The sequence below is a fragment of the Rhipicephalus sanguineus genome, chromosome 5 (genome assembly GCF_013339695.2).
Source record: "Rhipicephalus sanguineus isolate Rsan-2018 chromosome 5, BIME_Rsan_1.4, whole genome shotgun sequence".
Classification (NCBI taxonomy): Eukaryota; Metazoa; Arthropoda; class Arachnida; order Ixodida; family Ixodidae; genus Rhipicephalus; species Rhipicephalus sanguineus.
The window spans coordinates 188,393,575-188,409,239 of NC_051180.1; the positions used below are offsets into that span (position 1 = coordinate 188,393,575).

The 15,665-nt window shown below is 45.4% G+C and overlaps 1 protein-coding gene across 3 annotated transcripts in view; it reads right to left on the minus strand.

The window, feature by feature from the left end:
- LOC119394526 (transmembrane protein 50A) overlaps positions 1-15,665 on the minus strand; it is a 169,750-nt gene that overhangs the window by 16,811 nt on the left and 137,274 nt on the right. For 2 of the 3 annotated variants that reach the window (XM_037661852.2, XM_037661853.2), the window contains one exon: positions 10,872-10,932. The exons of the other annotated variant lie outside the window; for it this stretch is intronic. In XM_037661852.2, coding sequence (XP_037517780.1) covers positions 10,872-10,932 — 61 coding nt within the window. The remainder of the gene's footprint in view (positions 1-10,871; positions 10,933-15,665) is intronic. 3 annotated transcript variants of the gene reach the window in all.

Sequence of the window (15,665 nt, forward strand, 5' to 3'; positions counted from 1 at the left end):
CGAGCACATATAAGCCTCTACCATACGTTTGGCACTCTATAGCCCTATACCCAGTGAGCGTGACGTAGCCGTACCCTGTTTTGGAGTGCAATTATATACGGCTTAGATTGTAGTGATCTGAGATATTGCTGGAGTGTGGCACGTTGTTTTGGTACCCCCTGCAATTCCATTGCCACACTCGAAATTCCCTTTTAGTGTGAGCCATATTGGATATTCGTGTCCCCTGCCTGGGGAATCATGGGGCTGTGAGGAACGATGGTCCACACTGCGTTCTGTCGTTGCCGGACATAGTCATCATTTCAAGAGTTTTCACTCTTTCGCTAAATGCCTTAAGCCCTTCCCTGGGATCGTTTAATGATTTCTGCATTTGTCCCACACTCATCGTTAACTGTGAGACGCTGTCCATGATCATTTTCATGTTATCTGCAATGAGGCTAGTGTTTGTTTCATTTCCTCTATGTGCGTTTCAGTATTCTTGAGCTTACTTTCAACAGCTCTGCGCTTGGCCGACATGGCCCCATCACCCGCAGGCGCGGGAACTGGTGTTTCCTTTTGCGTGTTGTTTATGTTCTCGGTCCGCTTGGATTCACTTAAAAGTTTTTTAATTGCTGCTAATTCTGCAAGCACATTCTTGTTCATCTCCCTTAGTTCTTCATTTTCTTTCTTGAGCCTCTCTATTACCCTACTTTGCTCTGGCGGTGGTCGCAAAGCATGGCACTTACCGGTTCGGTTTGCGCACCATCGGCCCAGGCAAGTCGTCTGTTGTCGGAAGATTGTCCTCTGGTAGGTGGCGTCTTGTCCGTCACTGCCGATCCCTTGACTTTGTCGGCCCACGTGGAACCACTGCCTCCTTCGGATTTCGGGTTGATCGATGGACTCCGATGCCCAGACAGCACCACGGATTTGGATCTGAATGCACTCCGTCCTCTCGATCTGGATGCACTCCTTCCTCTGGATCGGGAGTGTTTTCGAGACCTGGACCTGCCGCGAGATGCTGCTGTTGGCTTCGAGTCGTCCACTGGAGCTGATGCCGTGGAGTGCAGCTCGGACGAGCGAGGGTTCAGCGGGATTGTCGACTTGCTCCTTTTCAACGTTGGCTGCCATTGCTCTTTCACTTCTTCTTCTGACAACGTATGAATTGTGTAACGCTGGCTGCACATCCTGTCCGCCGTGGGGTGTGGACCACCGCACAGTTCACACCTGGGTTGGCACCTGTGTGTCCTTAGTCACGTTTATCGCGCCACATCCTCTACACACGGTCTCTTCCGGGGTCGGGCACACGTCAGCTCTGTGACCAAGCCGGCCACAAGCATAACATATATCGATCTTTTTCTTGTAGAGTGAACACTTCACCAGGTCGGGCCGTACCTGACGAAATTTGGAGCCTTGTGACCGTCGAAGGCGATGATCACCGTGCCGGTATTCTTAATTCTTTTAGCGGCGAGCGCAAGGGGTTTCTCGGGTTGACAATATTTCTTCTCAAGCTTCCGCCGGCCCGTCGGCGACTCGTCAGTATTCTTATCACTCCTTTGCACGTATCGTCTGGTGCAGCCTCGTAGGCGTTGATCTCATAACTGCAACCGCCCAGGTCTATAGATCTTATTCTCACGTACTTCTCAGCATTTTCTCGTTCCGGTGTACTTGCCACCATTATGTTCTGGCGGACGTTCGGGCAGACGATGTTCTGACGCCGTCTGGTCCGACCCCAGCCCTGCAGCTTCTATGATGGCTTTGCCTACCTTGGTGGAACCCATCTTGCTAATATGATGCCGCCTCGTGGTCGTAGGATGATCTTGAAGTGATCCTTAGGCATGTAGGGCATGCGGGAGGCCCTGACGACCCTGTTCTGGACCGATTGCCGTTCTCAAATGTTCTAGAGGCCGCGTCCGTGTTAGGCCCAGCTTCGGCTGAGTCCCCGCTAGCAGCGGATTTGGTCGACATTCGCTGGAAACTGCTGCTTGCCACCCGACTCTTGATAATAACACACAGATTTTAGCTAGGCATCGTCAGGGATAGCACGCGCATAATCACTGAAGCTGCAGCTATCGCTAAAGGCAATTGCATCAGCAAACCTTCAATCGCCCTCACTGAAAAGAAGTAGATTACCTAAGTTCATCCGGTCAGATAACATAGACATACTTCGGTGCTTCTCTGACGTCTTTTCGCGGTTTCGTGGTTTTTGCTTGTTAATTCTTTTTGTTTCTTGGTTCCCGTCTCCATGTCCGCCAGTCATGCGCAATTCAAGAGCGGTGATCACGTGTGCCTACTTGTTCTCGTTTTTCCATGTTTGTGTTAATAAATTTCAGTTGGAAGTCAGCGCTAGTCCTCGTCGGTTCTTCGTCCTTGTGTATTATACGCCGCTGTTCACGTCACTATGGAATACCAACTAGCCCGGTCACACACCTGCTTCGGAAGACAAGACGCGCGTAGCGTTCCTCTTCGCGTTCCACGACGCGAGGTCGGTAGCATGCCGAACGAAACGCCAACGGAACGCGATCGTGCAAGTGCTCCGCTTCGCATCGCATCATGGTCCCCTTTAGCGGGAATGGTGTAATTTTTTGCACAACCTGCGCCGTTCTCCATTGTAACGTCAAGTTCTTTTTTCCATCAATCAAACAGAAACACACAAGCAGCATTTTATTAAGTCTTGCAATCGTCATACTGTTCTTTTTTATCATAAGTAGCTTGAATACTAGCGATAATTTGTACTCGGGACCAGGCCCGTAGCCAGGAAATTTTCTTTGGGGAGGGGGGCACTTGCTGAAACCTTGTAATGAAAATAATGAAAACACCTATTTTCATTATTTATTTTTGGTAAAAACACCTACGTCACCAAAATTTCGGGGGGGGGGGTGGTGGAAGGCGGGCTCCTAGCCCCCCTGCCCCCCCTGGCTACTGCCTGCTCGGGACTCTTGATGTCATCGGGTTCGTTCCAAAACGTCCCACTGGTGGGGCATAGAGTGTCCTACATTTACCTTAATTTCTCGATTACTGGAGCACTGCTGTTGATAATATTGACGTTTTAGACATTCTCAAACATTTACCTTTCATTCTAACAATTTTTTTTGCCTTTAGTGTCTTTTTAATTCCGTCCAAGAAAACGTGCTGCCATACCCGTATGAAAATGGTGATGTCCGGGCAATGTCCTTTCTGTTTCCCATTGACGCCCTACATGACCTTTATGGTTCCTCTTCCTTTTTGTGACCTGCAGGACGCTACTTTATGTTTACGAAACCCTTCCTCGTCCTATCGAAGGATTCCTTCTTGTATCCTGTAGGATGTGTCCTTTATGTTTACGGCAGGATGTTACCTGGCAGCGAACTATATGTTACCTGCAGGAGCACCCGAGTTCATGAGTGGGTAACATGTGGTAGTACAAAACATCTTTTGTCAGTGCCGTAGCCAGAGGGGGGTTTGGGGGTGCCGAAGCCCACCCCCAAATTTTTGCATTATATAACACACACACACAAGTATATATATATATATATATATATATATATATATATATATATATATATATATATCGGGCTGGGGCTGCCCCCCCCCCGAAATTTTGATGGTTTTTATGATTTCGGGGGTATATATATATAAACACCCACTCCATCAAAATTTCAGGGGGGGGGCCTAGGCCCCCCCCGAAAAAATTCTTGGCTAGGAAACACACACCACACACACACACACACACACACACACACACACACATATATATATATATATATATATATATATATATATATATATATATATATATATATATATATATATATATAAGGCCCGTAGCCAGGAATTTTTTTGCGGGGGGGGGGGCACCTGATGAAAACCTTGCCGTTTTCAGAAAAACACCTACTTCACCACAATTTCGGGGTGGCTGGGCCCCTCGGGCGCCACCCCCCTGGCTATGGACCTGATTAATATATATATATATATATATATATATATATATATATATATATAATATATATATATATATATTTATAATTATTTATTTAGTCATTTTGTCGTCGCACTGGATAAAAGTTGTATTTGATACTTTTTTTAGTTTAACATAAGGGCAATCAATCATTGCATGAAAATCTCGCGTGTAGACATCTGCACTAATTGTATAACATTAATTGACGACACACGAACGTTTTGTGGCGATTAATAGCATCGTTGTTCATGTGTTCAAATTTTTTTCAAATTTCGCGCGCTTGGATTTTGACTTATTTTTTTCCGAGGTCAAGACTTGTACGCCTCAACTATTTATGAATATTATATTTACATAATTTTTTTAAAAACATTATCAAGCGTAACTTCAGGCTTTTAGTTAGAAAGCGCGATGCGCAAATGCGGTTTACGTCTGCGGGGCTGATACCACGTGATACCACTTTTTCTTGTTTTGCGTTTCTCGTCGCCTCGCCGCGTCGCGAAGGGCCGAGTTTGAGTGAATTTTTCTTTTGTTTGAAGTGTGCTTGCGCCTTGTGCTCGTCCTGTGTGTTCTGCCGGTGCTGCTTGTTACGAGGATGCGCTATACTCAAGCGAAGACCGGCTGCTTCATATCGTGGAGCACTCACCAGGTATGTATACCACGTTGCTGCTGTCAGCGCTTGGTTAACACCGATAGCGCGATAATAACGCCGTTAACTAAGTTTTTCTTAACCAGTGGACGATAAATGAGCTTTTATTAACGTAGCGAGCCTGTTTGTGTCTATCATTTCACCAGGAGCAAGGCAAGTTTGTGTGATTTTAAGCGCGGGCGAGCTTTTTCTTTTGTTTGAGGCGTGAAGGAGAGTGCGCATGCGTGGCTGTTATACGGCGGGGGATTTGAACGGAGTTGTGGCTGTGCCCTTCTCTGTCGGCAGTGGTGTTGGAGGGTGGCCCCGCTCGCGGTAAACTACTATTTCGGCTTAATAGATGGGCGAAGACGGCGTTTGTTAGCTGTAAGCGTCGATCGTGCCTAAGGCGCGTATGCTTGGGTAATTCATGTTCACTTTTTTAGCGCACTGAACACTTTCACGGCAGTTCCATATGCTGCGCGTACTCTTTTCAATAGCTACAGGATCGTTATAATAGCAATGTTTTGACTACTATCAGATGTGTTTTCATCCTTGCGGGTGGTCAAACGTGTGCATGTGTATTCATCAGCGCTGGCACGTATGTAAACTGCCGTGATACTCGGGTTGATGCGTGTGCGTGATCTTGAAATAGCATGTTGCTTCGCCTTAGGTACGGCTCGCGAAGCTTGAACTTACGCTTAGGTGTTCATACAGCCCGTTTCGTCAAATTCGGCCGATGTTTTCACCCGCAACATAGGTTGCCTGGTGCGGCCGGCACCCGTGCCTGTTAAGCCGTACGTTGAACTATACTCCAGGGAATCCTTCATGTCTATTTGGGGCAGAATTGTCGCACATAAACAGTGCAAGCGCTAATTCGAGGATCAGTTCACGCGTTCGAGCACAACTTTTTTGTTCTGCTTGTTTCTGTCGTGTTTGGCTTTTGTTATTTTGTTCTGGTTATTAAAAATTGTATGCGCCTCGCCCCACCTTGGCGTTAAAACTTCGCTAAACACTTACTTGTTCGGGTACGAACATTATAAACAGCTTGTACCACCACCTCCAGTGACATTTTCTGATAGATGAAGAGCTTAACGGCCTATCGGATAAAGTAAATTGCTCTAGGCATGCGCTACAGATGTTAAATGATCCGTGGATATGTGCAACATATGAATATGTTATTTATTGCTCATAACTCGCAATAATCTTATACATATTTCACGGTATGCATGCATAAGTCATGCATGTGTTGCTGTTCAAATGTAAAATTAGACAATGTATTGTATCTGAGAACACAACAAATCTAGACTGTTTTTTCACGCTGTTGGCATTGAAACAATTATACAACTTCAGAAAGAGTTTCATCGAATGTTTATTGTGTATTTGCCTAAATTGTGGTCAATAGCTTCCAGGATTCTGGTTGCCAGAGATTGTTGCAGAAGCCTGCATGCTTTATTGGGATGGCATGTGGTTCAAGATTGGTGCCTTGTAAGTCTTAGATTTCCACCTTTATCTCCACATGGCCATTAGACAGCCTGTGATGCATTAGTGAGGAGTATTGTTTCTTTAGCCAACCAGAATCATTGAAACTAATGACCGCAATTTAGCAGCACACAATAGTAGAGTGAAACCAATTTCTGACATTATATAATAATCCCAATGTGAGCAGCCTGAAGAAAGCTACGTTAGTTGTGTTTGCAAGCAGACATAATTTAATTTTACATGTTACCTGCAATGGATACATGATGAATGTGCATACTGTCATGTATGTGCAGTGCTATTGTGCTTTTGTGCAATAAATAAACTATTCATATGGTGCATATTGCATTGCATTCCCTTTAAGGAGCACGTCGTATAAGTATCATAATATAGCTACAGGAATACAAATGTGCCTGTGTGAATGTATACTCACACATAGGTTTGGCTAGCTGCAAGAACAGAATTTACCGATAGCAGCCAATGACATTACTCGCGCACAGAACTTTCAATTACACGTGGTTGACACATACAACAAACAGGGGGCATCTTTTCCTAAGAGCTTTAGCTTTGCGTTAGTACGTGAGCGAGCTAAAATGGTAAGGTTAGATCCTCGACATCAAGAGCATAAACGTTCATCCACAACACGCTTTTTATTGCATTTATTTCGCAGCATTCCCTCCCTTTATGTATTTCTCACTGAGTGGAGTCGGGTGCCACTGAATATGTGGCCGTGCACTGCATCTATACCCACACGAACTAAGAACACAATTCTAGCATGATGGGACATACGTTAAACTCTTGTGAAACATTTCGTGACTACTCCTTCTGTCTTTATTTTAGGCTTCAGGGTACGAATGTACTGTAGAGAAAGTACACCCTAGCGCACCCTGCATTATGCAGGAACAATATTCAAGCATATTTTTTACGCATCTGCGATGTGGAAATCCACATTCTCTCATAAGGTTGTGACTGTGTTCACCAAGAATGCATCAAACAAGTTTTTCTTGTAACTTCTCTAGTTTGTGTACGTCCTGCTTGTTTTAAACTTATCTAAAACACATTGTTCCAGATAAGTTAAAAAAGAACGCATGAGGAATTCAGCTTTGCTAACAGACACATGTGTCACTAAATTGTTATTTTGTTGTTTCCATTGCAGCCTATACGTGCTCCTTGTACAAAGCGAGTGTGAAAGAAATCCGGGCAAGCCTGTCATCAATGCTGGCTCATGGACAAGTTCGTTGCTGATGTACAGCAGCTGCGCATGGCTTCTGTTTCCTGTGCAAGGGGAACTGCACTGAGAACAACGGAGTGGGCACTTCAGCCACCTGTTTGCTGTGTTCAAGTAGCTCACATGTAGAGGGTGTTCAAAATTAAGCTTTTTGTTTTTTTTTTATAAAAAAGTCTGCACTGTAAGGCACGTCAAAACCACCTTTGCAGATAAGTTATTATCCAGGGGGACACAAAGTGGGACAATAATTATCGCTGTCAGCCGCGCAGTTAACTAAGATTTAATAATGAACTTTTTAGTGACTGCAGCAAGCGGGCATGTATGTATTAAGAAGTTTGAGCCAGCTGCATTTCTACACGATTCCTCTTGGAAGAATTCTTCTAGCATGTCTGGGCTCAGATATCCTGCTGCAGAGTTAATTCCGGCTTGCATCATTACACATGCAGGACCTTGAGCACTGGCACAAAGCACAAGCCATGTTTAATGTTACAGCGGGTCGAAGGCATAGGCAAACATAACGGTTACCCTTTTCCTGCCGGCTGGTGATAGGAAGCAGTGACTGCTCGTCACACCAGGGAGTAATATTTTGCTGATTCTCACTGCCTTGCATCATGCAAACCACAATTAATCTTTGCAGCGGGATATCTCGCAGCACAGACAAGCTAGAACTCTTCCAAGTGGAACTGTGTAGAAACACGACTGCCTCCAACTTTTCAATACAAAGATGCCCGCTTGCTGTAGTCACTAAAAATTTAATTATTTAATCTTAGTTAATTGGGCTGGCTGACAGCAGTAATGTCTTACTTTGTGTCCTCATGGACACTTAACTTACCTGCAAAGTTGGTTTTCATGTTTTTCCCAGGGCTGAATTTTAATGCAACCATAAAGCACAATCCTGAATGTGTCAATGCTGCTTCCTTAGCTTTGTATTTTGTCTTTTCAAAGTCTATTGAGTGAGCGGCTCTCTCGACTCGTGCGTCATGTTTTAATTCATATCTTATGTGCAGTTATCATTTTTAAAATTGAACTTTCAATTTTGTGATAAGGCAGTAGTGCATCAATTCACTATTTTATTTTCACTTTAATATTCACCGTACATTTTGTTGTAATATGCTTTTCTAATCATACATATTTCATTGTCTTCCAGAAATTCATTTCCTAAGTGCAATCATGTGATGTCCTGCTGTGATGCCTAATCATATTTAACTTTGTTAATGATAACTTACAGAAGGCATTCTGAACTATTGAAATGTAAGTCTCGGCATTGGGAGATGAATGGTGGCGACATTTTTTAAACTACACAGTTTTACCTGCTTGCTTTAGTTGTGTGAAGTATAATAATAATAAGTGTTTGGATTTAACCACAATATGATTATGAGGGGCGTCGTAGTGGAGGGCTTTCACCACCTGGGTTCTATAAGGTGCACCTAAATCTAAGTAGATGAGCCTCAAGCATTTCTTCCTCGATCGAAAATGTGGCCACCACGGCCGGGATTTGATCGCGTGACCTTCGGTTCAGCAGTCAAGGGTGACTTACAGTGTACTACTTCTGTGTGGGCTATAGTTTCCTGCTTGAAATTAAGCATGCTAAGTATGGCATTTTGGTGCCAACCACGCATCTTTGGTAGTGCACTGATGTTGTGTTTGCCACATTCCTAATTTATTGCAGTATTTAATTATTTTAGCATGCATTTATTGTGAGCAGCTCTGGGTAGTGCACTGTCGTTTGTCACATTCCTCATTTATTGCAGTATTTTTTATTTGTGTATTTATTCTGAGTTTGTTGTGAAGTTATGATTGTTCCACTTCTTCCACTCTAGAAGGTTGCATACATTTGTAATTAACCCATGATGCCCAACAAGTCACTCTGATACACATAGGTGTGCAAAGCTTATCTAAGTAGCCCATAGTGTTTATAATGCCTTGGAAAGTGCCTCTTGGTCATAAATTGCTGTCATGGATGAGTTTCTTAAAACATTTGTTTTTGCTTTTTCCAGAAATGAATGTACTCTTCATTACCAAAAAAGATGCAGAACAAGTTAAAACTTTTAAAATGTTAATGATGTGTTCAGGCGTTATGGGGTTAAGGCTGATCTGTTAATCTTATTTTTCTTCAACCGCCGACATATGTACATTGCCAGTTTGAATATTGTCTATGAAGTGCTCTAAACTGTACAGTGTAAATGATAATAAATTAGTAATATTGCAGAGTTTTGTATGCATGTACATCCAGTTATAGCAGCCGTAATATGCTGCATCATACAGGCAATGAAATGGTTTCATTTCTGGTCTGCGTCAAGGGTGGCTACTTATAGGACACATACAGGATGGACACTTTTGAGGAGACAGAAAGTCAGTGGCCAAATCGCGACATCTGGGAGACATAAAGGACGGTTACATATCGGATACATACAGGACGGTCACAAATGGGACACATACAGGACGGACACTTGGGGGACACAGAAAGTAAGCGGCCAAATCGCGACATCTGGGAGACATACAGGTTGTGTCCTCATGTTGCTCGGGGAACCATACAGTACACTTCCAGGACATCACCATTTTCATGAGGGCTCCTCGGATAAGCGGAACCTTTTCTCGCGTTATGCGCAGTTATGACGTTGAGTTGACCCACGTGCCTGTGTGTAAGCTGAGGCATGCACTCGTGGGTGGCAGGAATAGGCTGTGTCCGCGTCGTTTTTCATCCTTGTTCTTTTGTGCCTCAAAAAGTGAAACAGGAATAGGCTTCCAAGAGAGTAGTTTTCCGGAGTAGTCTACAAGATACCATGCGCTGATTGCGACTACGCATACATCGGTGAATAGGGCAACTTTGGACAGGCAGCATACGATCGATGTCGACAAGAAACGAACAGTTTCAGATGCCCTCGCTGAGTACACAGAGGCAACGGGCCACATGATTGACTCAAGCATTATCGGCCACAAAAGAAACTTGAAATTGCAACTTTATCTGGAGTCGTTGGAGACACAAAAAACACATCCCATGCTCAATCGCAGTGAGGGAACCCCCCCCCCCCCCCCCCCCGTCGCACACGCGTTGCCCACGTCATGTACTGAAGAATACACAAGCATCTGTAGCTTGCCTTCGCCCCATTAAAGTGAACAAGACTTCTGTAGTGAAGCCGAAACGTCCTTTATTCGTTTTTAGTGTTTATTTTGGTCGGTGTCCTTCGTTTCATTGCTTCATCGTGGCATGCAGCATTGTTTGTGCATATCCCAGAATAAACGGTATTATTATTATTACGATTCATCCCAACCAGATGGGCTTCTGTCGAACACTCGGCTTCAAGGTAATTACTGGAAACGCAAGGTTTTAGCCACATGTTCAGAGAAGCAGTAAAGACTTTTGCCATTATTCCTTCTTTTGCGTATACTGTCATTTAGTGAATGACATTCAGTAAATACAGTGGCACTTAGGAAATGTCAAGATGGCTCCTGTTGTTTATAAGATAGCTTTTGTTCAACATAAGATTCGTGCCGTAACAGGAATGCCTGAACGTGTAGAAAGCAAAAGATCGTACGTCTTGGTTTTCTCAGCCACAGACAAGTAAGCTTCCCATGTAGCATGGATATTCTTATCCATGATAACTATTAAAAATTCAAGACTTCATGCTCACCCAAGAAAGATGAAGGAGTTCTGGAGGAAAATGGCAATGCCAGGCCACTGCACCTCCCTCCCTGCATTGAGAACGGTAATGGAGAAAAAAAATACATGCCATCTCCACGAAGTGAACGCTGATGAGTGGGGCGAAGCTCCAACGCTAACTAGCGCGCGCGCCGAGTGTGCAGCGGACCCGGGGAGTGCAGTAAAGTCCCTTAAATGTAGAAAGTAGGGACACTCTCCTCCATATCCTCTCCCAAGTGTCCAACCCTCCTCTCCCAAGTGTCCAAACCTTATCTATATCCTCTCCCAAACGGCCACCGTGCGGGCGCCGGCCCTATAAGGGAGACCCACGCCGTGGCAGGCGCTGTGGTGCCGGGCGCTGTTAGTCAATGTGGGGAGAAAACTCGTTAAGCTGTATTTACACGACGGACGAAATCGCGATTCGAGCCTACGGGTTGCGTACTGCGCCACCATACGTCAGCCGTTCCCGCTTCGGTCCGCGAGGAGCGATTCGTGAAACGACGGAGGCCCAAATCACAGTTGCAATCCTCGGGGAGCAATGCCGAAATCCTCGCTTGTAGCGTGAATTCTCCCCTGTCGTGTGAATGCTGGCTGCGGAGATCCGAATCACATCACATGTCACGTGACTGATCCGTCCGCGATCACGTCCGTCGTGGGAATACAGCTTCACTCGTGTTGAACCTCCGCTGTCCCCTTCAAGCTGCCTTGAAACCGCGTTGCTTTGCTCGCACGCTGCACGCGTTCTGCACGTGGTTTTGAGAATTTCGCGTCGCGCGCGGTTAGGATGTACACGCTTCTGTCCGCGTGGAAGCAATTTGGTGAAAGGTCAGCGTCTGCTCAGCCATGTAGCAGATGCGGAGCAAGTGATAGCAGACGACGCCGTCCTCGTCAGAGCGGAGTGCATTACGCAAGTGAAGGACGACGCTGTTTACGACGTGGAGTGAGCACAATGTTCAGTACGTTCATAATTATATACCTGTTTTATTTGGTTTGCTGTGCGTACTACGCACTCTCTGTGTTTGTTACTAGATGCATGGGTAAGGCAGCTTCTCGTGCTTTAGGTTAACCCATATATGCCCAACGTCCTACATATAGGACGCTTCTTTGATGCACCCTAACATCGCTATTTCTTTAGCTGATGACTAGCGCCACCTACAGCACATCAAGCAGGCCTCATTCTGAACGTGTGCAAGCCTAGACATTGCTTGCTTTTCAAACTGCCACGTGCCGACAGCTTTCTCTGGGCAAACGCGTGCTTTCTGTGAAAGACGCCATGGAGAGGAAGAAGTGCACGTGAAATGCCGACCGCTTTCTCCGGGCAAACGCATGCTTTGTGTGAAAGACGCCATGGAGAGGAAGAAGTGCAATGTCGGTGTGCACGTGAAATGTTTCAAGGCTTACCACACCCGCACATAGTGCCCCTAATGCCCAGTGTCACATATGTATAGGACGGCTTGAAAAACAGTGTTGCCTTTACCTTGCAGTAAATAAAGAACTTGTGCTTTCTTTTGACGGTAGAAGTGCACTTTCTGTCAAAAAAAAATATTTGTCTTGTCATTTTTTCTGAGTTTGGGTATATATGGGTTAAGTGGCCCTGGCGCTGTGACTGCTATTAGTTGGGATACCTTAATTTACTAGCAACCATTCGAGTTATCGTGCGGTACGCAACACTCCAAAAATAAATGGTCTATTTTGGGCTTCTTTCTGTCCCGCAACAAAAATTGACATCTATCTCGCGTGTCCTTCCTTGCATTATCGCCGTTCTCATAGCCGGTACTCCGAGTTCACGAACAGCGTGCGTACTATCAACATGACATAGCATTATTAATAGGGAAATGACGAGCGCCCAGCTTTCAGAAAAACTTTTTTGAAGAGCCAATTGCTGTCAAGGTATTTTATCTTGGTCACTATCGAAAGTGCACCGTGTTGTACGGGCTGTACCTGCACACTCAGTAACAACTAGTTCACTGTATCTGCCAAAAAAACCAATGGACGTGCAACAACGGCTAATGCTTTTTGTTTTCTTTTGTCGTATAGTTGTCGTGGCCGTGTCCATTCAAGCGTGCGCTTCACATCCATGCCTGTCGTCTGCTTTTTTCGTGCCATCTGTTTGGGAATCGGTAGAACTTCACTGGTGGAGCCGAAGCCGACCCCTTCGTGTTTGCATAGCCATTGTGACAGTTGACGACGCAGCAATAGTTCCCCCCTTTCTGTCGGGGTGACATCGCGGAACGAGGTGCGTTTCACGTGCAGCGTGCGCCTCGCAAATGCATGGGAGCAAAAGGAAGCCGAATGGTCGTAACACGCTACTAGTGTACGCTTTTTCCGGGAGGGGAATGGCAAGTGCTGTTGTCGGCGGGCAAACGGTTCTCCCCTATAACCCGGCTCGCGCCACTTTCCTATCAAGAATGATATGTCACGCTGATAACGCGCGCGTTTCCCGGCCGACGGCCCGTGAAACGGGGAGGTTGAAGGCGGGAGAGGAGGGTGCTCGGCGTGGCGGCTCGGTTAAAAGAAAGACGGTACTTTCCCAAAAATATCCAGGGACTTGAGTGCAGGTGTGTGCCGCGCCATCTAGCGGGCGCCCTTTGAATTATAGCACAGATGCGCCTCTAGCGGGAGCAACGAGAACTAGCGTACACGGCGCGCGGGACATAGCCCCGTCTAGAGGAGCTTCGCTCCTAAAGCTGACACGATCATGATGTGGAAAGCCATGCTAATTTACAACGGGTAACATGAAAGTCCATCATTTTTTATACACCTGACAATGCACGGAAATAGCCCAGAGGTAAGACACAAGCAAAGGTGCAAAATTTGTGAAATGATCGAGCAGCACACACACACACACACACACACACACACACACACACACACACACACACACACACACACACGTTTTTTTCCAGATATTTTGGAAATACTATGTTCAAAAAAAGTGAAACGTTTGTGAAAGGAACTCGTGCATATTGTTCAAGCATTGCAGAACACTTTCAATGCTTCCCTTCTTACCACAACCTGAATTTTTGCAGACATTAGAGAGCGGGCGAACCATCTCACGAATCCCTCTCATTGCAATGATAAACACGCATGCGCAAATATGCAGCTAGTACTATTTATATTTTTATTTTTTAGTGAAAATACTTTGCAGGCCTGAAAAGGCGTTTGGGCAAGAGCGTTTCAGAAAATGTAAGAATGTTGAGGCAGATTACATGCATATAAATAATAATATAAAGACAAAATTGCTAATAATGAAGAAGCAAGTGCTTGGGGGATGAAAAATGCAAGCTAATGAAGCGATATATAACCAAAAGGTTATATATCACTTCATTCAAAAGAAAAATAACCTTTAATTCTAAACAGCTAACAGATACACAAATAATAAAACACGACGAACATCGTTAAATATTATGCCCCCCCCCCCCAAAAAAAAAAAGAGAAGTGCAGGCTAGCATTAAGGCGGCGGCTCCACTGCGATGGGCACACGCTCCGCATTTTAATCATTGTTTGCTGATGCACTGTGCATGCTGCGACCACTGGATGGATTAATGTGAACTACGCTGCATTAGACAGGTTACGTTCTGCACTTTGCAATGACCCCTAGTATTCTCGCCTAGCCCGAAGTGTTACCTCGTGGTAATGAAAACACAGAGAAAAAAAAAACAGTGTCGCTCCCTTCGTACATTTCTGCAGAGATACGGTGCTCCGTCTTTCAAGGCGCCGCTTAGTGCGCTCTACCGCTCCCCTGCTAATCTCCCCACCATCACCTTTGAATTCCAGTGCGACATGCAGGGGAATGTCTCCTTTACAATGGGGTTCGATTACCTTGCACTACATCGCAATGTGCTCCCTAGTTTCGTCAGCACCATCACTGATGCGACACATTATATCCAGCTGCTCAGTGTCAATTGTGCATTGATGTTGCAGTGTGCGCAGTGCCCCAGTTTGCACCTCGAAGAGCAGGCAGCTCGCAAGGCTATTGTCATAGATGGGCACCGCGCCAATAGTTTGCTTCCAAACAAAATCTTGTACCCACTCCAGCACGGGTCATGATGAGTCCGCGCTATGTTGAAGTGAAAAATGATATAACAGCTCCTCAGTCTTCTGTTTATTGCACAGGATTTATCTATGGCGGGGACAGCTAATGAGGAATTATCGTTCTTAAAGGGACACTAAAGAGAAACAATGAATTGGTTTAGATTGACAAAGTGTGTTCGGAGAACTATTGTGCAGTTTATTTCACAACCATAGGCTTCCCAAGCAACGCTTAGCGGCGCTGCTGCTCTTGACAGGCAGCGCCATCTCTGGCAGAAAAAGAGAAACTGGGGCGTGATCAGCGAGCGTTTTCCCTTCTCTCCGCCGCGTTGCCGCTCGCTTCCGTGCACGTGCAGAGCTCTCGCGGTGCACTTGCGGCGTCTCACAATGTACCGCGTGCAGTGCGGCTTCAAAAGGATCTTCAAGCTTGACTGGCGCTTCCGAAAAGCGAACTTGATAAAATGAGAAAGGCTATCACGTTAACGGTGAAGAGCAGACGATCGACGACAACCACGCCCGACTCAAAGCGAAATGCATTTCCCAAGTCGCGATTACAACGTGTAGGACGTATACCTCGAGGTAAGTCTCATTCTGTCATGTTAAAGATGAATAATGGTCCACATGCACTCCGAAATGAAGCCGTACACGCTATGGATGTTCTGCGGTGTGGACTACAAATCATATGATTGTTGTTTTGATATGGCATGCTTAAAGTAGCAGCCGTGTACTTTCGTGAACAAACGTTTGCGGCGTG